Source organism: Gorilla gorilla, chromosome 1 (assembly GCF_029281585.2).
Source record: "Gorilla gorilla gorilla isolate KB3781 chromosome 1, NHGRI_mGorGor1-v2.1_pri, whole genome shotgun sequence".
NCBI classification, from domain to species: domain Eukaryota; kingdom Metazoa; phylum Chordata; class Mammalia; order Primates; family Hominidae; genus Gorilla; species Gorilla gorilla.
In genome coordinates this window covers 120785675-120804947 of record NC_073224.2, presented here as the reverse complement: position 1 = coordinate 120804947, position 19273 = coordinate 120785675, and the positions used below count along the sequence as shown (strand labels likewise).

At 43.3% G+C, this 19273-nt stretch overlaps 1 protein-coding gene across 2 annotated transcripts in view; it reads right to left on the bottom strand.

The window, feature by feature from the left end:
* Positions 1 to 296: 296 nt before the first annotated feature.
* ATP1A1 (ATPase Na+/K+ transporting subunit alpha 1) overlaps positions 297 to 19273 on the bottom strand; it is a 32387-nt gene continuing 13410 nt past the window's right edge. For both annotated transcript variants that reach the window (XM_031008868.3, XM_004026412.5), the window contains exons 4-23: positions 17948 to 18151; positions 17173 to 17286; positions 16639 to 16773; positions 16395 to 16512; positions 15705 to 15973; positions 14974 to 15172; positions 14501 to 14610; positions 12400 to 12534; positions 11665 to 11857; positions 9777 to 9952; positions 8333 to 8469; positions 7032 to 7182; positions 6281 to 6449; positions 5986 to 6140; positions 5527 to 5650; positions 4064 to 4209; positions 3809 to 3939; positions 3414 to 3515; positions 1097 to 1188; positions 297 to 655 (exon numbers count right to left, since the gene is read on the bottom strand). In XM_031008868.3, coding sequence (XP_030864728.1) covers positions 627 to 655; positions 1097 to 1188; positions 3414 to 3515; positions 3809 to 3939; positions 4064 to 4209; positions 5527 to 5650; positions 5986 to 6140; positions 6281 to 6449; positions 7032 to 7182; positions 8333 to 8469; positions 9777 to 9952; positions 11665 to 11857; positions 12400 to 12534; positions 14501 to 14610; positions 14974 to 15172; positions 15705 to 15973; positions 16395 to 16512; positions 16639 to 16773; positions 17173 to 17286; positions 17948 to 18151 — 2889 coding nt within the window. In that variant the 3' untranslated portion in view covers positions 297 to 626. The remainder of the gene's footprint in view (positions 656 to 1096; positions 1189 to 3413; positions 3516 to 3808; positions 3940 to 4063; positions 4210 to 5526; positions 5651 to 5985; positions 6141 to 6280; positions 6450 to 7031; positions 7183 to 8332; positions 8470 to 9776; positions 9953 to 11664; positions 11858 to 12399; positions 12535 to 14500; positions 14611 to 14973; positions 15173 to 15704; positions 15974 to 16394; positions 16513 to 16638; positions 16774 to 17172; positions 17287 to 17947; positions 18152 to 19273) is intronic.

Genomic DNA, 19273 nt, shown 5'->3' with positions numbered 1-19273 from the left:
ACCCCAGGCAGCAGCCAGAAAAAATGGGTCAGGTAAACTCACCTACTCCAACTAAAAGAGCACGGGCAGAATGCTTCCTCTTAGCCAGTGGTTTCCAAACTTGAATGTAAATCAAAATCACCTGAGGGCTTATTAAGCCACATTGCTGATGCATTTCTGACTCTGGGTCTGGGCCCGCCTTCCTAGCAAGCAACCAGGTGATGCTGATAAACTGCTGGTCAGGGACTCATGTTGAAAACCACAGCTCCAGATCACATAGACATCTGTACCAAAGAAGCGACGAGGGCACAGACAAATTCCATTATAATAGCCATCTTTATTTGTAAAAATCCAGATATAAAATGTATTCTTTCAGTCTTTCCGGGTGTTCCTTTTTTACAAAAACAAAAAGGCACATAAAAACCTTCCCCGCTGTCATTTCCACAGATGGATGGTTTTCAGGCAGCCCTCCCCCCTCCCCCCATAGAGCTACATGCTTCATTCCAGGACATCTTGCTTCCCCACATGCTGCGGTGCTTTCCTACCAGGGTAGAGTTCCAAACTCCAAGACTGAAGTACACAAAGAGGGGGTGGATGACGGATGCAGAGTGTGTGGCCTGATGCTCCACGGCGTGCAGGATGGGGGGCTAATAGTAGGTTTCCTTCTCCACCCAGCCTGTGGGTGGCAAAGAGACAGACAAGACACACTACAGTGAGTCTTCCTCGCTCCAGCATTACAGAGGGAAACAGGGATGAAAACCAACCGGAGGATGATGGGGGTCGGGTGTGTTAAAATCCAAACATGGGACCTCAACTGTACTTATTTACATGTTTTTAGGAATACCAAGTTACCTGGAAAGATGGTTTAGATTTCTGACAAGTTTTCACTAAATCATACTTGGTTTGTATTTTAAAGTCTAAAACATGACCAGTCCTCAAACTGTAACTGAGATCTACATTCTGAAGATGTGACTATGGTCAGTTTGCTGGTCCAATCACCTTAGCTAATCAGACTGACCACTGAGGGAGCCCAGACACCTTGAGGGAAACAAAAAACCAATAGAACTATAGCCCCTCCCGCTCCTCCTCCAACCAAAGTCAGAATGCCCATAATTACCGCCAGGGCGTCGCCTGATGATGAGTTTTCTGACTTCGTCATATACGAAGATGAGAAGAGAGTAGGGGAAGGCACAGAACCACCAGGTAGGTCTGGAAATAGAGTAAGGTGCCAATTTATATGCACACGAACACAGTTCAAATAAAGAAAAAGAAATTGCATGTCACCAGTGACAATGAAATAATCAGCCTGAAAGGAGAAGCCAAGTACAGTCACAGTTAACTACTGAGTCCTTAACAGAACAAATAAAAATGTCTTAAAACAGATTGCTACTCCATGTGCCCAGGGCCTAGAGACGCAGAGGAAATCAGTCTGCAGACTTTGTAATGGAATCCCTACTCATCTTCACTTTGGATTTCATAAGACTTGGTTTATAGGATGAGCAGAGTACTTTTCTGTTAACCATCCCAGAGCAACTGAACATTTTCTTTCTTTCATTTCTAAAGTGTTTAAGAAGCTTTTAAGACCATCTGCCTAATATCCCAGCATTTTGAAGATAAAGACCTGCCAGTGTGGGTCAAAACCAGTTTATGCATTCCCCAAATTTGATCTCTGACAACAGCATTTGGGATATGCAGCTCTGTGTTCTGAGGCCTGGTCCTGGGGACTGAAAAAAGCTGAGCCCAAAGGCTTCCAAGGGGCCTGGAGGCTGAGCCACACAGTCTCTAGCCTGCTGACAGGCTCCAGGCAGCCTCCGTGATCACCAACTCCCTGCTATGGTGTGAGAAAGGCTGTCCCTGGGCAGGACTCCGGTGGTCTCCTTTTCTTCCTGTGTGTCTGACAAGGCAGCTAAGAGAGATGACCTCATTTGACTCAGTCACCGAATAACTGAACCACCTTCCAAAATTGGGCAGAACCTGTCAGAACAATCTCTTTGGTGGTGGCAAAAAAACCATGGAAGGACCCAGAAGATGGAAATGCCCCCTTTTCAGTGTAATTTTCCACCAGCCTTTTTGGAAAGCTCTGTGACCTCTCCAAGCCCCATCTTGATACATAATGGCCCAAGCTGACAGAATTCAATTTGGAGATGGCTGGCCCCTGCTGTACACCAGCTTCGTGTAGGGAGCTGGGGATGCACAGAGAAGAAAGACACTGTGGCCCATGCCTTCTAGATTAAAACCTAGCAGGGAGGTGAAATGACAAGCAACAAGTAATGCCAGAGAAGAGGTGCAAGTGCACAGGCCCTGGAGGGACAAGCTCCAAGGAAACCGGCCCTGAAGGGACTATTAGGATTGTCAGGGTAAGAGGGAACAGAAGGAGGGATGTGGGGAGGAAGGATCTTACCAAACACAAAGGCAGAGGAAGAAAGCCGAATTCACCTAACATGAGCTTGGATGGGTAAGGGGTACAAGAGAAAGCTATAAAGACAGGTTGGGACAATGAGACTGACTCTGGATGCCAGTCTCATCTTGCACCACAGACGATGTCTGCACATACCCCACAGGAAGTGAATGAGGCTGATGGGTTTTGGTTACTTTAGGGATAAGATGAGCTGAAGGAAGTGCTGGCAACAGGGGATTGAGAGATGGTCCAGACGGGTCTGAGCAAGGAGGACAGCGGGAATTCAAAGGAGACTAATGCTTTAAATCAAAAGCTTCGAAGGAACTTGTAAATGGGTCCCACAATCTGTGGCTTTGCACGTTTTAATCAAGTTGCAGTTGCTTAACCTCAACCAGGTATCACCAAACATACTCAATGTTGCAAAAAACTAACGGAGTTTGTGATAAACCCTCTTTGAAAATTCAAGTGTATCTGAAATGCAGAGTCATTCACTGTGTTTAAGGCCAAAGACTAGCAGTATGCTTCCTTTGATCAACTCTACCCATGACTGATTATAAAGTAAAAGGGACCTCAGATCTGTTTCTCCAACCTTCTTTCTTTGAGAGCAGAGTATTCAGAGTCTCAGAAAGGTGGATGACTTGTAATGGGACAGTGACTAAGCAAGCAAATCAAGATTTGAGCCTGGGCGCCTAAGCTCCAGCATACCCCCAGTTGGCCTCTAAAGACAACTGGACTACAGCTGTGGCAGACCTGAGTGCTCAATGCAGTTGGCTGTCGAGCAATTCCATGGAGCTAGAGCCTGTGTGGCTTTATCTTATCTTGGGCCAAATCCTAAACACTAGCTACTATCATGGAAGCCTCAGGATTTGTTAGTCTGATTTACTGACATGTCAAGCTTTCCCAGTTTTCCGACCCATAGGAATTTTTGTACATACCACTCAAAATTCTGAAAATAACAATTATTACCACAAGTAATGGGGGGAAAAGCCACACATACTATTTCATACTTTTTGGAGCTACCAGAGGATCAACTTACTTGAGGGGATACATCCTAAGAGCAACACCCATTCCAGGGCAGTAGGAAAGGAAAGCAGCCAGGGCCGTCTCTTCAAAGAGGCCAAATATCAAGATCTTGTTCCTAAAATCAAAGTAGGGGAGAAAAAGCTTAAAAGGTGCAAATAAAGGTTTATCTTCTAATGCTATGCATTAAAATGGCAGATCAACATCTTTATGTATTAGCTGTACTTGAAAACTTGGAGGTCAGATGAAAAAACTAGAAAGCTACATTTCTTGCTTCCTAAATTTGCTCTATAAACTAGAGATTCCAGAAACCTGGCTATATGTGTCATATGTTTAGTTTCTGGCAAAGGGTTTACAAATCACCAGTCCCCTTCTTTGAGCCAAGGCCTTGACATGTCCTTCATTACTTACTTCATCCCCTGCTGGAAGACCGAATTCCTCCTGGTCTTACAGATGACCAAGTCGGCCCACTGCACCACCACGATACTGACGAAGAAGGCTGTGTGGCAGGTGAACTCCACGATTTTCCTCTGCTCATAGGTCTGAAATGCAGAAGACAGAAGATGAGCTCTGGCTCTTCACCTGCATGGCTGGTGGCAGTGTGGCCTCAGTCTTCTGGGGGCTTGAGGAGCTCTGACACTGGTCAGGTCGGAGGTGCCCACTCACCCACTGCTGCCCGTAGCTGTCTTCCACATCGTTGATCCAGCGGTCATCCCAGTCCACTCGGAGGCCCAACAGGTGAAGTGGGAGGAAGCCGTTCTCAGCCAGAATCACAAAGTAAGTAAAGAAGCCTCCCAGGGCCTGGATCATACCTAAGTTGGAAAAACAACCCGATTACTAGAACCTCACACACAAGGGTACCTGTATAGCCTTCAGCTGATTACTGCAGCAGGCCTGGGAGAGCACATATGGAGGAGTGTTTCCCCCTGGTTGATAAAAGCACAGGAAAGAATTGCCTGGTCACTCACAGGCTATGAGGGATGGGATGGAGGACCCCAGGCATACACTCCAATCTCAGGGCCCTCTGCTTTTTGAGTCACTTTTTGGAGCCTACACAAGGACACATGTGCCTTGCTCTCAAAATGCCCACCTGTTACTTGACCAGCTGCTTCTAAGGGCATGACCTTTAGGGGAAATCCACTTCCCTACTTTTTAATCTCTGACAAACGATAACTTCTTTTCCATCTTTCAAAATTCCTACATGCTGCCATTTTTCTAGCCACTGTGGCACTTTCTGACTCTCCTCCCCACCTTCAGGACCCTCCTCCCCTGGCATCCAATTTAACCACGCTGCTCCAAGTTCCTCAGGGCAGGGTTTCATCCTAAACCACCAGAGACCTAGTCTTCCTTCCTCTCAAAAGCAGGCCTCCTTGGAGAAGGTCAGGATGGGCCACCAGCCAATTACTTTGTTGCCAACAACTGTCTAATGAATCTTTGCCATAATTTCCACAATATTCTATCTAATCTGTTCTACTTTATCCAAGCGTTCACAGTTATGTGACCCATTAATCCAGGAGAATAAGACATCCATGGTGGCTTCGCCAGGTTCTCTTGAAGGAACCCTAGGCAGAGGATTTAAAAACAAATGGCATGCTGATTGCCCACCACCTAGACCACCTGTTAGCTAGTCATGCTGCACTGCGGGGGCAGAAGTCCAGTGTGAGGCGGATGGAGGATCACCCTTTGGTGGTGACCTACCAGCCAAACTCTCAAACACGTATACTTTCTCCAATGCCTAACTCCATCCAAGTGAGTGACAGATAAGTGTGTATCTCCAGGGAAAGCAGCCTGTGCGTCAGTACACACAATTCCTTAGAACCATGCTTCCTGTTCTGCAAGGCTCAGTGAGGAAGGACATCCTCATTTCTCAGGCAGAGTTGAGCCCAGTTCCAAGGTGCTCAGTATAGAAAACCAGTTTCCACAAAAGGTAACTGGGCAAACAGCAACAGATGTATTCTCACATGGAAGAGAGTTCAGAGAAACTCCACAGGCTCACCCCGTTAGGGCTCATCCTAGACCTGAAAGTCACCCTGGATTTGCAGTCTCTGAAATCAACCTCAACCTGAGGTGGACACCATCACCTCAGATGCCTTAGATGTGCCAGCTTCCCACTCCAGGCTACAGCTCACCAATCTGCCCATAGGCCATGCTGATCAGCCGCTCATTCACAAGTTTGTCTGTTTTGGGATTTCTGGGCTGTCTCTTCATGATGTCACTCTCAGCCTGCTCATAAGCCAGGGAGATGGCAGGAACCTGGGAAGGGGTGGGGAGAAGGAATTTAGTTACTAAAAATAAGGAAGCTAATATTGTGAACCTTTTGTTATAAGATTCTTGCCCTCCCATTTAAAAATCTTTTAGGTGAAGTATACAAAAATAAAGATTCCCATCTGATAAACAAATGTTAACTGCTGCCTTGAAGAGTGGTAATACTGATTCTGTGAAGCCGGGATTGGGACACACACTGGATATTGGTCCTGAGAATTTCTTTTCCCAACACCAGCCTCATGGATGCCGGGAGCATAGTGCCAGTGAATGAAGACACAGCTCACACCTCACTACTATCGAACTGTGACTGTTGTGACACTCACCATGTCAGTGCCCAAGTCAATGCAGAGGATGGTGACAGTCCCCAGTGGTAGTGGAATGTTTGCAATAATAAATATCAGGAACGGGGTGATCTCGGGAATGTTACTGGTTAAGGTATAAGCAATGGATTTCTTCAAGTTATCAAAGATCAGACGACCTATGAAAACCAAGATTTTTTACTGTTAGCTTATGAGACAAGCACACTGGAAACTGAACATATCCAAGAAGTATACAGAAATGGATGCTAATGGGCAGTATCTGAATAAGATCTTGGTGTACACCTTAAATAGCTCTCACCTTCCTCTACTCCAGTCACAATTGACGCAAAGTTGTCATCCAAAAGAATCATGTCAGCAGCTTGCTTGGACACATCTGAGCCAGCAATCCCCATAGCAACCCCAATGTCTGCTTTCTTCAAAGCTGGAGAGTCATTCACACCGTCACCAGTCACAGCCACGATAGCACCCTACCCCAGAAAAGGGAAAACGGGTTAATACCAATCACTTTTCCTAGCGATGGAAATAGTGCGATGCATGCCCCCACTGAGCACTCATTACAGACACTGCTCCTTTCCTATTGAGACTATTTATGAAGCCTGAGAACCGTCACAGGCAAGTATTCACACAGGCCCTACACCAAATAACAGAACTGAGAAGTGACAACAAACATAGCCCCCAGCATTAACAAGAGCTACTCAAAGTAATGACTCTGGTGGGTGGCACTCCAGAAAATCCCATTCCTGTATGCACGCCCTGTAGTGTGACCACTCACATCTCTATTGCAAATACTAGGACCCCATATCAGATGACTCCACGGAGGGGTCAGGCTCTGGGACACAGTGGACACCTGGACTTTAAAGTGCTTCTGTCACTGCTAAACCATTAACAAGTCACCCTCTCTATGCCTAGGAGCTTCCTACTGGCCTATTTATACTGAGTCTAATACAGCGAGGTATGCATCCATCCATCACCGCTGCTCTGTTTCCACTGGAACTCCAATCCCTAAAGCCAATAGTGCCCAAAGCAGCCTGATCCTTGTGCTGGCTGACCTGTCTCTGGCAGCCTTCCACAATGATGAGCTTCTGCTGAGGGGAGGTCCTGGCAAACACTATCTCAGTGTGGTACTTCAAAATGTCATCCAGCTGCTCGGAGGTCATGTCCTTTAGATCACTGCCATGTACTACGCAGGCCTTGGCATCCCTAGAATTAGGACAAAAAAAAAAAAGTCACGCATCACATCACCAGCATGTGTCCATCACCTCAAGAGGGGATATTCTTATGCAGATCACTTTGTAAACAAAACAAAGAAGGAATTTTCCCCAGCACATAAAAGCTATTAAGTGTTCAGTACTTTACAGGTTACAGAGCATTTTCATATATTTTATCTCATTTGAGGCTCATGATGATCTCTAAGGCAGGCCTGTCTGTATTCTTCCTTTCCCTATCTTTATTAGACATGCTGAAATATAACCAAGTTTTAGCCGGGTGTGTGGCTCATGCCTGTAATCCCAGCACTTTGGGAGGCTGAGGTGAGCGGATCACTTGAGGTCAGGAGTTTGAGACCAGCTTGCCAAAATGGTGGTCTAAAAATTCAAAAATTAGCCGGGCATGGTGGTTGGGGCCTGTAATCCCAGCTACTTGGGAGGCTGAGGCAGGAGAATCACTTGAACTCAGGAGGTGGAGGTTGCAGTGAGCCAAGATCATGACACTGCACTCCAACCGGGGCGACAGAGCGAGACTCCATCAAAGAAAAAAAGAAATATAACCAAGTTTTAGAAAGTGGCAGAGCTGATACAAGACCAAACCCTCCTCTAACCGTAACATAGGGTGAAAGGGCCCTAAACCTTAAAACAAAACCAATTTGCTATTATCTATTTTACTTCATTGCCAAATGTCTCCTGTGTTTGCCTGAATGGCCTAAGTAATTGTCCCTTCCTTATTTTATTTTGTTAGTGTGGACCTGGAAAGTGTCAAGGTGCTAGGTGCTAGGCAGTAGAGCTCAGTGGTTAACAGCATGAAATCAGAAGCTAGACTGCTGAATTTACTGCATGATTTCACCAGTTCTGAGGTACTTCAAAAGCCTCTTGAATCCTTACCTTCCCTGCTCTGCAAATAATAGGTCACCATATCAAGCTCTTAGAACAGTAAATACCATCTAAGTGCTAATTATTATGACTTGCTCTTACTTAAAACCCTTCTTAGGAATGACAAGGTTGCTTTCTGGCAGTGCAGGTACATTTCCTACTCAGAGCAAGCCTAGATGCAAACCATTATAGAACCACGCTGAAGATTTTAAACCATCACTATTTGCTCGTTCACAGCAGACTGTGATTTGAGCTTCCTGCCTTACCTGGGGTTCACCTGGCTGACTGGGATGTTGAGGCGGGCAGCAATGTCTTCTACGGTCTCATTGCCTTCTGAGATGATGCCCACACCTTTGGCAATAGCTTTAGCTGTGATTGGATGGTCTCCTGTGACCATGATGACCTGTAATAAAGAAGACAATGTGTTGAATGCAACTGCCAAGTAAATGACCTTAAAGTCTTATATCCAGTAGGCAAGAGTAAATACTAAGGATGATTCGGCTTAGACTATCAAAAGGAAAGGAATGCAAATATAAAACTAATAAACATCGATTAGCCAAAAATATAAACATATATATCCATACAAAGGAAACACAAAGGCAATACTCAGGTTTTATCTTGGTACACAATCACTAGCATACACAATGTCTATTTTTCCTTCTACAGAGTTACATAAAAATACTTGAAAATTACTAAAACCAGCCAAAAAAATAAAAAATAAAAATCTGATGCTGGTGGGACTGTGAAGACACCACATGCTACTGGCTAGCATTCTCAAATTGGCACAACGTGGAGGAAAAGCAACATGTGACAAGAATTCAAAATTGTTATTTTTTGATGCAGTGATTATACTTAGAATATACTTTAAAAAGAAGCAGTCGGAATGGTGAGGAAATAACTTCTACAAAGCTTTTCAGGGCAGTATTAATCCTGAGAGTAGGCCGGGTGTGGTGGCTCACGCTTGTAACCCCAGCACTTTGGGAGGCTGAGGTGGGCAGATCACCTGAGGTCAGGAGTTTGAGACCAGCCTGGCCAACATGGCGAAACCCTATCTTTACTTAAAAATACAAAAATTAGCTGGGCGTGGTGGCGGGTGCCTGTAATTCCAGCTACTTGGGAGGCTGAGGCAGGAGAATTGCTTGAACCTGGGAGGCGGAGGTTGCAGTGAGCCGAGATCGTGCTATGACACTCCAGCCTGGGCAATAGAGCAAGACTCTGTCTCAAAAAATAAATAAAATAAAATCCTGAGAGTAAAAAACAGAAACAAATCAAATACCCAGCAACAGGATATTAGTGCACTTGAGTAATATTCAGCTACTTAAAAAAAGACAGATACACAGAGGACACCAAACACTCATTAACAAACAGTTAACTGAAAACACAGAAGATATGCCATTCATTGCATAAGGTACATTAACTTAGAATAATGCAAGTATTTTAAAACTTCAAGTCTTTTGCTGTTTTTACTTTGCTTACATTTCTTTTTTAAACAATTGCTTTCCAAAAAATTTTTAATTCCTCGTGTGTTTACACCATCATATTTTAATACTATCTGGTCTTTTCTGGGTGGAAGTAAAGCTTTGGAGATGAGAAATTAATACTCCAGGTGAGATAGAACAGCTGGCCATCTGGACCTCAAAAGGCAACATTCACTGAGTAGGGTGTCCCAAGGCACTAAGAGATGAAGCCAAGGAGGCGCCTGGGCACTACCTTAATTCCAGCACTTCGACATTTGCCCACGGCATCAGGAACGGCCGCCCGTGGAGGGTCAATCATGGAGATGAGCCCAACAAAGCACAGATTATCGATAGGGAAATTCACATCGTCAGTGTCAAACTGGAACCCTTCAGGAAACTGTTCATCTGGCAGAAAGAGGTGGCAGAAACCTGCGAGGAGGACAGGAGCCTTTGAAAATTTCAGTGACGCCGGGCAGTAAGAAGGACAACAGCAGCCTATTCAGCCCGCCTACCTTTCTCTGGAGTGTTTACTTTGGAAAATTTTTAAAGTCTATATTTTTATAGCAGAGTGAGGGTTTTATTTAACATTTATGAACGATAGAGTCACTGAAAGAAAAAAAGCATTTGAAAGACAGAATCCATCACACCAGGCCTCAAAGGAATTGGAAATTGTTTAATGTGGCGAAGACTGAATTGATAACACTAATTTTGAGCACCAGGATATTAGGGTTCTAGACTTGCCCACTGATGATGACATTAAGTTATTTGGATTTGGCAGATCATGGAATTATCTGCTTCAGCTGCCTTCTCTGGAAACATTAAGGCCATACCTCTGCTCTCTTGTTCATTTAACTGAAACATATTACTGAGCACCAATGTGGGACATCATGCTAGCTACTTTTGAGGATAAGTACAGATCAGATGCATTCTGCCCAGGGGGTTTATCATCTAGTATAGTAAATACAAGAATCAAGATAATGTAAGACATTCTTTTCAATGTTGTATGACGTTACAATGATCTTTAATTAGTGCCATGTGGACTCAAAGAAGAGAGACTGCTTCCACTTTGGGGTGGTGGAGGTAGGGAAGTGAAAAATACTTAAAGAGAAGATAGCAATCCTTCGGTTGGATAGACACATACGAAAGATACCATGAGTTAGATTTACCCAAGTTAAGAAGAATAGGAAGCATTATATAAATAATGAATGTAGTATCTGTCAACCTACAAAGTATTATAAATGCCACTTTCCCAAATACATTAGACAATGGGTAAAGTGAACTTCTCAGCCTCAGTAGCTGTCAGGGTAGAAAAAAATAGGTAGCATCTTAGACTAAAAGTTTACCGTTAGTCTAGTTTCTGAGCTGAGCACATAAGTGCTCATGTAAATTCACACCCATTCCAAGGCAGTCAGGAAATAGTATGTCTAACTTAGACACACTAAGAATTAATTAACTTTAATTAGGCTTGTAAGTCATGTCCATAGCAACAAAGGTTAGATAAGAAAGATCTTCTTCCACCATTTTTTTTTTTTTTTTAAAAACAAACAGAACTGGCCGGGCGCGGTGGCTCACGCCTGTAATCCCAGCACTTTGGGAGGCCGAGGCGGGTGGATCACGAGGTCAGGAGATCGAGACCATCCTGGCTAACACGGTGAAACCCCGTCTCTACTAAAAATACTAAAAATTAGCCGGGCGTGGTGGCGGGCGCCTGTAGTCCCAGCTACTCGGGAGGCTGAGGCAGGAGAATGGCGTGAACCCAGGAGGCGGAGCTTGCAGTGAGCCGAGATCGTGCCACTGCACTCCAGCCTGGGCGACAGAGCGAGACTCCGTCTCAAAAAAAAAAAAAAAAAAAAAAAAAACAAACAGAACTGACTAGCATGAGACCAAAGGTCTAAGTACAAGTCAGAAGCAAACCATCAGGACGTTGTTTCTCACAGCCCAATACGCTGAACATTTCTTCAGCACTTATTGTTTTCAAAATAATAGGGGGCAAATAAACAAATAGGAGGATTGCCCCTAAAAGATGTAGAGGAAGGTCAACAAGACATAGAGGTTCATAGGATCACTTGTTAACTGTCTACCAGACTAGGTTACTGGATAGAAACGTGCCCAGGCACTCTGTTACCAGGCTATCTGCATACCTAGGACTCGTTCTCCGAGGCCCCCCAGCTCCAAATAGGCATTCTGAAAGGCGTCTTTCAGCTCCTCATCCAGGGGCTGCTCCTTGCCGTGGAGGAGGATAGAGCTGCAACGGTCTAGGATCCTTTCTGGGGCGCCCTTCATCACCAACAGGTGTCGGGGCTCTGATGTGTTGGGGTTCTTATGAATAGACAACTGTGAAGGATTGTTGAGACATAAACATTGGATGGTTGGATGTGTGGCAGTCCATGGTGGAAAACAAAGCTTCACTTACTATTTAGTATTTGCTATAAAAGACCCAAGATCCCTTCTTTCTGAACTCTGAAGTATCTTACACCTGTAACATACTTTGAATGCTACAGAAAAAAAAAAAAATGAGCACTATGATATATTCATAAATTCCTGACATTTGTTCACATTAAAAAAGAACATATGAAATTTCAGAACACAGGGATTGGGGAACACTTGTGTACACACACCTCCAGCCCCCTCCCCACATGCCCACACCCACCCCAAACCACAAGTATTCAAAAGGGCTCAACAGTGTTTTGCAAGAGGCTTCATTTATCCTGCTGATATTCAACTAAATTATGACATTCTATAGTAATCAAGGGCAAAATTTAAAGCTAAAGCTTATAAAACTCCAAAGGGAGAATATTTCCTCTTCCTGCTTATGTACCTCCCCTCTTTGTCCCCCAGCTTGCCCTCGCCCTCCGTGTACCCATCGATCTTCAGACCTGGTACTTGTTGGTGGAGTTGAAGGGTATCTCGACGATTTTGGTGTATCTTTCTCTCATCTCCTTCACGGAACCACAGCACAGCTCTATGCACTTTAAGAGTGCTGACTCAGAGGCATCTCCTGCAACTGCCCGCTGTGAACAGAGACATCATCTGTAAATTATCTCCAAAAAATTTCACTGAGGCATCACTAAAAAATGGGAAAAATAACTCAAGACACATTTCAATCTTGTCAGAGGTAGCAGAGGATGGGCAAGAAGGAAGCAGCGGTGTTAAGTGGGACAGGAGTCCCTCTAGCCCAGACCACTGCTGTTCACAGTGCTTCAGACTCAAACCCCAACGTCCTTCCTCGCCCCACAGCAGCTTCTAGTGAAAGAAGGGTGTGGGAAGGTGTCACCTTCCCTAGAAGAGGTATTAACACACCCTTCCAACCTACTGCAGTCTATTTCTATCTTCCCCTGGCCTACTGAAAAGTCTCAAAGCCAATGCTATTGCCAACTACCTATTTCTGGTTACTTATCTGAAAATACCAAGTGAGAGACTAAACATTTATAGCACCTTTCATTACCGCAGAATTTGTAAGAAAATGCTTAAGGTCTCAGGACTGGGGACAAACTGCCTGTGTCAAGGGCAAAGTAGAAGACTGTACATTCTAATCATAACTGCGCAAAATTAACTGGGCCTGAAGGATGTGAACTGAAAACTATTACCAACTCCAACAGTAATAAAATCGAACCACGTGACATTTTAGTTAAAGCCCACGCTTCAGTGACACACATATTTTCTATGATACATGATGACACACTTATATTTTGACATACTGAAAGCATTTTCAGTTGTAAACAAATTTTATATAGGTAAACCTTTTAGAACCTTAACATGTAAGGCTGCATATGCAGATGAACAGATCAATGCTCAGAAGTATAGCAGCTCCACAGAGCAAGAAAGTTGGCTGGGTTTGGAAAGAAACACAAAATAAGTGGGGGGACATTTTAAATAAAAGCCATTTTTAATAAAAGCAGAATAGGGCTGCTTCTCCCTCCCCGCTTTTTAGTAATAATGCCATCAACATGGCCGAACTCCAGAAATACTTGGAATACAGCTTCTGCTACCTTTCTGGGGTTTTTTAATCAGGAAAGATTTGATACTTGTGGGACCTGATGCTCAAAGCCTAGAACATTTCCACTTTGAGGTAAAGAAAAACATGAAACATTTATCTCAAGTTTTATCCTCAAGATACACAACATTATCCTCAAGTCAACATCAATTCAATGCCAAGAAAATCTCCTTTGCAGAATAAATGAACCCTATCCTCATCACAGAAGGCATCTGAGTTACATCCAAGCCATATTCCCTTTGGCAACTTAGTTTATAACCACAACTACTACAGGCAGCTTCACAGAGAATGTGGGACCCAGAGAGCCTCACATAGCTTTCTTCTCCTACGGGACTTTGTACAATTCACGATCCTTCTGAGACTGCATCTTCACTTGGGCAGCATAGTAAAATCTCAATCATTTCAAACTGCATCAGAATTCCACAGGCTAAGGCTGGGCTTATTTTGGCCTGGAGCTTATTTTTACATCATTAGTAAACAAGCTAAGAACCAATAAGATAAGATAAGATAAGATAAGCTGAGCTATTTCAGGAAAATAAATGGCTTAAAGGAGTTACTGGAATCTACTGTATCCTAATATGCAAATACGATTATGGAGTCACTGCAGCCCTCAGCTCTCACTGTCCACTAGGTTAGGTGATAACATATAAACTCAAGAGTAGTAAAAGCAGATGAATTAGGTTTTTCACCAATAAAGACTGTCTTCCGTCTCCTCCCCTCCCACTTTGGTCAGATTTTTACTGCATCTTCCCTTTTTAATCAACCTATATGGAGCAGGGGGTCCTATAATACATCAGGATCTACAGGCAACACAATGTAAGTTACACACAGCAAAGTACTGCACAGACCACTCCAGGTGTTCTACAGTGAACAGTCACACAGACCACAAAGGTAATTTGCTACTTTTAACACTCAAATGGCAGTTCTCATGTGCTGTCTACATACCTCCAAAAGGCAACCCATTAGTTAACTCTTGAGCATACCTTAAGAATAGGTAGGTTTTCCTGGTTAGCCTGAAACACTGCCCTGTTACAAAGACCTGCAATTCTGGACAGAGCAAGCCAGGTAGCTGAAGTCTTGTCAAAAGAGACACCTGATGGAGGCAAGAAAACACAACAGAACACTAATGCATTAACTTCAAAGGCTGTGTTCTCAGTTCTCCTATTAAAGTCCCATAGAAATCTGCAGTGATACATCTCATTTCCCAATTAATGAAACCAATCACATTTTAGGCATTCTTCAATCATGTTTGTAGGGCAATTTAAAGTTTCTACTGACATGCAAAAAATCAATATCCCATACCCTTGACTCTTCACTAAATGATAAAAAAAAAGAAAAAAAGAAAAAGCTGCCATGAGCTTAAAAAAAAAAAAAGAAATTTCATGCAATTTCTTAAAAGAAAAAAAACCAAGCGAAGTGAGCAGGTGGCTGAGGTGTGTGGTAACCCTGGCCTTACCACTCTGATTCTCTGTCGTATCAGCTTCATGGATTTGATTGTCAAACCACATGTGGGCCACTGTCATCCGGTTCTGAGTCAGAGTTCCAGTTTTATCTGAGCAGATGGTGGACGTGGACCCCAAGGTCTCCACAGCTTCTAAGTTCTTCACTAAGCAGTTTTTCCTTGCCATGCGTTTGGCAGTAAGTGTCAGACAGACCTAAAAAATATTAGGAAGATTATTACTTCACTCAACCAGGTTGGAATTCTACACAGATTCTTGCTATATCCTAATGTGGAAGAAATTTATCTAAAATTAAATCTCTCCAACCTTCTTCTGAAGTTTGAAGAAATAATAAGGGGAACCCATACATGAGGCTTCCCCTTCCTTCCAGAAAAGCAATCTATTAAGAAAAATAATAACAGGATTCTACCATATTCTATCCCCCTACTTGATCCCAAGTTCTTCTCCTTTCTCCACTGCACTGTTCTGGACCACGTGATAATTTAAAAGCAAAATGTATGCTTTGGGGTATACATTTAACCCATTTAATACATTTATTTGTTACGTATAAACAAATGCTGAGGTTTTCTCACTGTCAAAATTCACCACGTGATGTGGCTCTCAAGAAGAACTATATCAAACATCCAGAATAAAACATAAGTTGGCAATACCTTAGAATAGGATAGCGGAAGCGGGTAACATTTGTGCAAGCTGATCTGAGTCAGGGTGACCATCACCTGCCTCTTACCGTGACAGTGGCCAGCAAACCTTCCGGCACATTGGCTACGATGATACCGATGAGGAAGATGACAGCCTCAAGCCAGGTGTACTCAAGGATGAGAGAAAGGATGAAGAAAGACACACCCAGGAACACAGCCACACCCGTGATGATGTGGATAAAATGTTCAATTTCTGCAGCAATGGGGGTCTGGCCTCCTTCCAGCCCAGAAGCAAGTGTGGCAATTCTTCCCATCACAGTGCGATCCCCAGTGTAGACAACAATACCACGTGCAGTGCCTTAAAAAGAAGGGGAGGGAGAACTGTACCTAACTGTATCTAACCTGAAGGAAGCCACGGATTTTACATAATTACATAGGATGACTAATAAAACAAAAAGAGTTGATAAAAGCACACTTTTTAAGGGCCAGCTCTTTGGCTGTACATGCTGTTTGGCAAAGGGACTTCTCTCCAGTAGCAGGACAGCAGCTCCAACACCCATGCCAGACTGGTGTTGTTGACAGAAGAGGCAGGGTGGAGGTGGAGGGAAGGGAAACTGCCACAAGGTCTCCTGCCAGCTAGGAAAACACCTCTGCTCTGTGCTTGACACAAGTTGTCAGAAATGGAGCCAATAAAACAAGAGATTGTGCCTATGGTTTTGATTTTGTTAATGCCCAAGAGAAATACCACGCCATGCTCAAAGTGCCCAAAAATGGCCTACCTTCAACACAATTGGTTGAAAAGAAGGCAATGTTCCTCGTCTCCAGGGGGTTTTCATTTGTGAAATCTGGAGACCTAGTCTGGGGTTCTGATTCACCAGTGAGCGAGGAGTTATCCACCTATATGTGAGGAAAAGAAAAATGTCATGTGAATACACCAGCCTTATCATGGGCTACTGTACCCCTCAAATCAAGCTGCCCGAACAGCAGAGCTAGCTATGAGGTTTGTTAAAATAAAAGATCTACCTTGCAGCCATTTGCAGATATGATTCTGAGGTCAGCAGGAATTCGGTCTCCTCCTTTTACTTCCACCAGATCCCCAACCACAACTTCCTCCGCATTTATGCTCATTTTCTCACCATTTCGAATCACAAGGGCTTGCTTTGGAAAAGAAACAATTTACACCGTTAGTATACCAACAAAGAGAAGGTAGTGTCCAAAACAAGAAAATAAAATTAAAAATAGTCATAATCCTAATTACCTGAATACAAAACAAAGATATTATTCACTTTTTGATTTACACAAGTTACAAAAGCTTGCTCGCCAGTTTAAGAGATACTGCTGTTACATGGTGTGCCTGTATTCAGAGTTTACATTCAAAAGAAAGGCTACCACTTTTTGGATAGAAGGAAAATAGGTTGGTTTTGGGTGGGGTAGAAGACATCCATCTCTCTGATGAGTCATGTAATACTTGGAAAACCTTAACTTCACACTAATTCACAGGCTGACATGCTTGGGGCTGTCAAGTCATCCACTGGGGAAGGACAAAGCGTCTGGTACCTGAGGGACCATGTTTTTGAAGGATTCCATGATCTTTGAACTTTTAGCTTCTTGATAGTAGGAGAAGCAACCAGTTATGATTACAACGGCTGATAGCACCACACCCAGGTACAGCTGGAAGGGAAAAGACAAGTTAGGGCCTGTGGCTCTACACAATAATTAGGGACATTCAATTAATTTTTTGACTGAATAAAAAACAGATTTTTAATAGAGAAACCAAGATTTCAGAAATATAGAACTCATGTTTTCTTATTTATCCTTCTAAAGACCACACAGGAAGGCTCAGAAATGGAGTCAGGCACACCAACACTTGATCACTAACTGGACGTTTGGAAAGGTTCTAGATGCATCAGTTTCTCCTGCTTTATAAAACAAAGATTGTTTTTCAACCAACTTGTGGATTTTGAAGAATGGCCACCAAGCATTTCTGGACAGGTGGATGTGCCAACATGAAAAGCTGTGCTCTGCCATCCAGTGGGTGGTGGCCGGGGCCTGAGCAGAGCTGCCTGCTCACAGCAGCACATGCAGGTAGGCATCCCACTTGTAAGAGCATCTACAACGTGGGTGGGAGAGAGAGGAAATGGAAACGAAGGAAGAATGGATGAGCCTTGAAGGCAACAGCTGTTCATAACCATTAAGTAATGAGTTCATAACCATTAAGTAATGAGTTCATAACCATTAAGTAATGAGTGGTAATTGAGAATAAGTGGGAGACAAAGACGGAGAAGATACCTGATGTGTACTACAAATCCATATGCTGAATTACAGAACTCACATTATCGTTTTGAGGTTCCTCTTCTGTAGCAGCTTGGATGCTATAAGCCAAGAAACAAAGAATCGCTCCAATCCACAGTAACATTGAGAACCCCCCAAAGAGCTGCCGACAAAACTTGATCCATTCAGGAGTAGTGGGAGGGGGAGTGAGGGCGTTGGGACCATCTCGCGCCAGGATCTCAGCTGCACGAGCAGATGTTAATCCCTGAGAAGCAGTGGAATATAAATAAGGCAAACTGTACCAGCACTTACAAGCCAATATACCTACCTGGTAGCTGGACGGCTGCAATAAGGATTTAAGGAAGAAACAAAATGTCCCAAGCTAGAGAGCCAAGGTAAAACCTAGCAAATTCCTCCATGAATAATTCTGCTGATGAGCCGGCCCCCACAGGGTTCAGGCAAACAATAGGCCCAAGGAACCCATAACACCCAGATTAAAACTCTTTAAATTGATCCATCAATAAATTTGAATTCAGCCTGGTTTCTTCTAAGTTTTAGATCAAGGGATTAATGCCAAACTGCATTTCTGCCAAAAAGGTATCTATTTTCACAAATCCATTCAGTTTTGCAAATTAAGAGCTTTGGGTTTTCTGTGTATTGATTTTGTCGGGAGGGGAAAAAAAACCCCTCTACAAACATCAAAGGAGAAAAAAACTTCCTGTAGAAATCCTTTGGGTTAACAGCCAAGTTTTAAATATACAGCTTGATTCTTTGCTTGTCTGGCAGGGAAGGGCTCACCTCCATGTGCATTTTAGCCAACTCCCAATAAACCTGTTGACTGAAAAGTACTCACTGGAAAAAAACCACTCTACTAAAGCCTGCTATTTTTCTAATGGGCCTTAAACCCAAGATTCACTGACAGCAGGCAATTACATATAAGCTCTCATTAAGAGAGGAAAATATGATCACTTTTATACTCTCAAAATAACAAGTCAAAAAAAATAAAATATTTTTGTCTAAAGTATCTATTTATCTGTGTTTTGTGCTCATGTTACCAAATATTTGAGTGCTATCTACATGCCAGGAACTGAATTCAGTGCTTTAATTAACTTGTTTAATTCTCATGACAATCCTTTTTTTAGGCATTATTAACCTCATTTTATAAGTAAGGAAATAGACCCACAGCATTTGAGTAATGGGCATAGGTCGGAGAGAGCACACTTCATTAAGACTCTAATAAAAACTTAAGTGAGATGTGAAGTGGCTAGAGACTGCCTGGCACAAAGTAAGCACAGAGTCACTGTTGGCATGTTGTTCTGAGCTGAGTCGAGGCCTCCTCTTGGAGCTTAAAGTGCTTGTGTCAAGAAAAACGCTCTCAACCTTGTTC